The sequence below is a fragment of the Octopus bimaculoides genome, chromosome 1 (genome assembly GCF_001194135.2).
Source record: "Octopus bimaculoides isolate UCB-OBI-ISO-001 chromosome 1, ASM119413v2, whole genome shotgun sequence".
In the NCBI taxonomy this organism is placed as follows: Eukaryota; Metazoa; Mollusca; class Cephalopoda; order Octopoda; family Octopodidae; genus Octopus; species Octopus bimaculoides.
This window is the reverse complement of record NC_068981.1, coordinates 173,920,787-173,923,885: the sequence shown is the minus strand read 5'-3', so window position 1 is coordinate 173,923,885 and position 3,099 is coordinate 173,920,787. Positions and strand designations below refer to the sequence as shown.

Here is a 3,099-nt window from a genome sequence, read left to right as displayed (position 1 = left end):
GGCACATAAAAGACACCATTTCGAGCGTGGCCGTTTTCGTGCGGGTGACACGTAAAAGCACCCACTACACTCTCTGAGTGGTTGGCGTTAGGAAGGGCATCCAGCTGTAGAAACTCTGCCAAATCAGACTGGAGCCTGGTGTTGCCATCCGGTTTCACCAGTCCTCAGTCAAATCGTCCAACCCATGCTAGCATGGAAAGCGGACGTTAAACGATGATGATGATAATCCTTGTTAGTATGATTCTGATTAAAAGCAACATCAGAGGGATTACAGTTCTATATTTACATTGAATCTCAGAATGGAGGCACGTAAACAAAATGCTGATAGTTTATCCATTATTTATTCAGCAACTCAGAAGTATAATCTTTGATTTAGGAATGTTTTTCAGATTCGGTTGTCTGTCTACTGTTAGTACTCAAGAAAATCTTGAAATTGTGGAACAATTAGTTTGGGTACAACTTTATCAAAAGTGTTTTGATGGGTTTTTTTAAGTAATATTTCTATATGCTGAATCTAAATAAGTAATCAGATTTTTCTTATCAGGCTTAGTTTTCTTGTGACTGTTAATTTATTATTATTATTATTATTATTATTATTATTTATTTTTTTATTTAGCATAATAACCTATTTTGGCGAGAGAAAGTTCTGAAAAAGCTGCCAGGATAAATTTTATCAGAGAGGGCAAGTGCAGGTTGCAGCATATTCAGACACGAACTTCATGTCTGTATTTTGAGCAGCTCCAAGTCAGTCTGCTTGCAAATAGCACAGCATTAACAGCTAGTGTGTGTATTGCTCCTTGTTGATTCTACACTAGAGCTGTGTTCACATAGATGCTTTGCCATGCATCAGAACTGTCAGAATCCTCCTAATTCCTTCAGTTATATATTTGGTGATTTAACTTCAAAACCCTAGAAACATACGTTTATGAATTTATTTTGCAAGATTCCTGATGTGAAATCGTGTGTTGAAACAGATAAGGTTATATTTCGGAATGGTAATTTTTTTTCCTTGCCAAATAAACACACGTATTATATATTCGTTTTTCGTATGTGTATTTCGTGTGCAAGATTCTTGATGTGGATACGTGTGTTGAAAGAAATACAATTAAACCTTAGGAGAGGCATTATGCTGGTAATAAACACACGCACTGGTTCAGTCCTTTATTAATTTATATAGTTTTTTGTTAAATTATTTCATTGCACTCTTGCAATCTCTTCAGTAACTTGTCTCTCCACTTCCATTTATGTATATATTCGTTGTTCACTCATTTATTATTGTTCTTATTTTATCTTAAGATAAAATAAAAACAATAATAAATGAGTGAAGAACAAATGTATTAATGCATGCGTTTATTTGGCAAGGAAAAAATGACCGTCCTGAAATAGAACAATATCTCAGAAACATAATTTTACATTGTTAGTAAAATAATGCTTTGAACTTTATTTCAGATATAAAATGGGTGATCAGAAGAGTTGGGTCCCTTAACATTTGTTGTGTGACTTTTGTAAGACTACTAACAGGGTGGCTAAATGGCTCATGCCATGTTATGTGTTATTCCAATGATTTGGAGGGAAACTAACACTCACACAACACGATGTTATTTCTACCTTGCAATTATAAACAGAATCATTTCAAAGCAAAGAGCTTAATTAAATACCCAGCCTACAGTGGGAGCCATTCCCTACAGTACACAACTTCCAGTACCAAATTCTCCTGAGTATAAGGGATCAAACAAAGCCAGTGGCATATATCACAAGGGAAAAGATTAAAGCCTTTCTGTTCCAACATTCCAGACCACCTGTTCCTCCCAGTGGACTGCATTTACAAGGAGAAAGGCCAGATTTTAAATGACAATGATGATGATAATGACAACAGTCTGAACCTTTTGGTTCAAATTTAGTTGAATGGAATCTACTATAATGTGATATTAAAATTTGTGCTTTCTGCAGCTGCCAGAGGAATTCAAAGAATGGTTCTCCTGTGAAGATGGATTTCTACTGTGTAAAGATGTTAATTCAGTCAGGCAGCTCTTGCTCATGAGAATAATGTAGATGAGTGGTGGTTGCTTATTCATTCCTAAAAAGTCAGCTATAAGTGGAATGTCAACAGGGATCTGATGCTCATTACACATTTGATGGGGCTGCAGCTTCCTACATCTACAGCATTTAATGCTCATGTGCTGGATGGTTTTACCAGAGCTGGAGAGCTGCACCAGGCTCCAGTCTGATCTGGCATGGTTTCTACAGCTGGAGCCCTTCCTAATGTCAACCACTTAAGAGTGTGCTGGATGCTTTTATGTGGCACTTGCACAGGACTCTTGCAGGGCAATCATTGAAAGAGATTCAGATAATTTCACTATACTCTCTTTATAAGAAGTAGTCTATATTAGAAGTTTATTATTATACAACCATAAGCCTAACATAGCAAAGTAATGAATTTGAAATGTTTCATAATGGACTAGGAAATTGTAAAAACAATTGATGTAAATTTTTCTAAACAAAATATGAACATTATATTTCATACGAGATAAGAATCCTAACAGAATTTTTTTCTATTTGTTTCAGCAATCAGTATCTGGAATAACTCAGCCTACAGCTGAAGATGCTAGTTTTCTCCCATGTAAGTTATCCCAAACCATTTATCATCATGAAATAATTGATAAATATAGTTTTTTTTCTAATTTATTCAATACCTTTATTTCATTAAATATTAAATTGTCTTTTAATCTTTCCTACAAACATTTAAATATATTTCAAATGACAGGTTATTTTAGTGCTGATATCATCATCATCATCGTTTAACGTCCGCTTTCCATGCTAGCATGGGTTGGACGACTTGACTGAGGACTGGTGAAACCGGATGGCAACACCAGGCTCCAATCTAATTTGGCAGAGTTTCTACAGCTGGATGCCCTTCCTAACGCCAACCACTCAGAGAGTGTAGTGGGTGCTTTTACGTGTCACCCGCATGAAGGCCAGTCAGGCGGTACTGGCAACGGCCACGCTCGAAATGGTGTCTTTTATGTGCCACCCGCACAAACGCCAGTCCAGGGACACTGGCAACGATCTCGCTCGAAAACCCTATGAAGGCCAGTCAGG

The 3,099-nt window shown here is 36.7% G+C and overlaps 1 protein-coding gene across 4 annotated transcripts in view; it reads left to right on the top strand.

Annotated features, from left to right (window-relative positions):
• LOC106867653 (uncharacterized) overlaps positions 1 to 3,099 on the top strand; it is an 18,455-nt gene that overhangs the window by 6,309 nt on the left and 9,047 nt on the right. For all 4 annotated transcript variants that reach the window (XM_014912585.2, XM_052972824.1, XM_014912584.2 and 1 more), the window contains one exon: positions 2,566 to 2,620. In XM_014912585.2, coding sequence (XP_014768071.1) covers positions 2,566 to 2,620 — 55 coding nt within the window. The remainder of the gene's footprint in view (positions 1 to 2,565; positions 2,621 to 3,099) is intronic.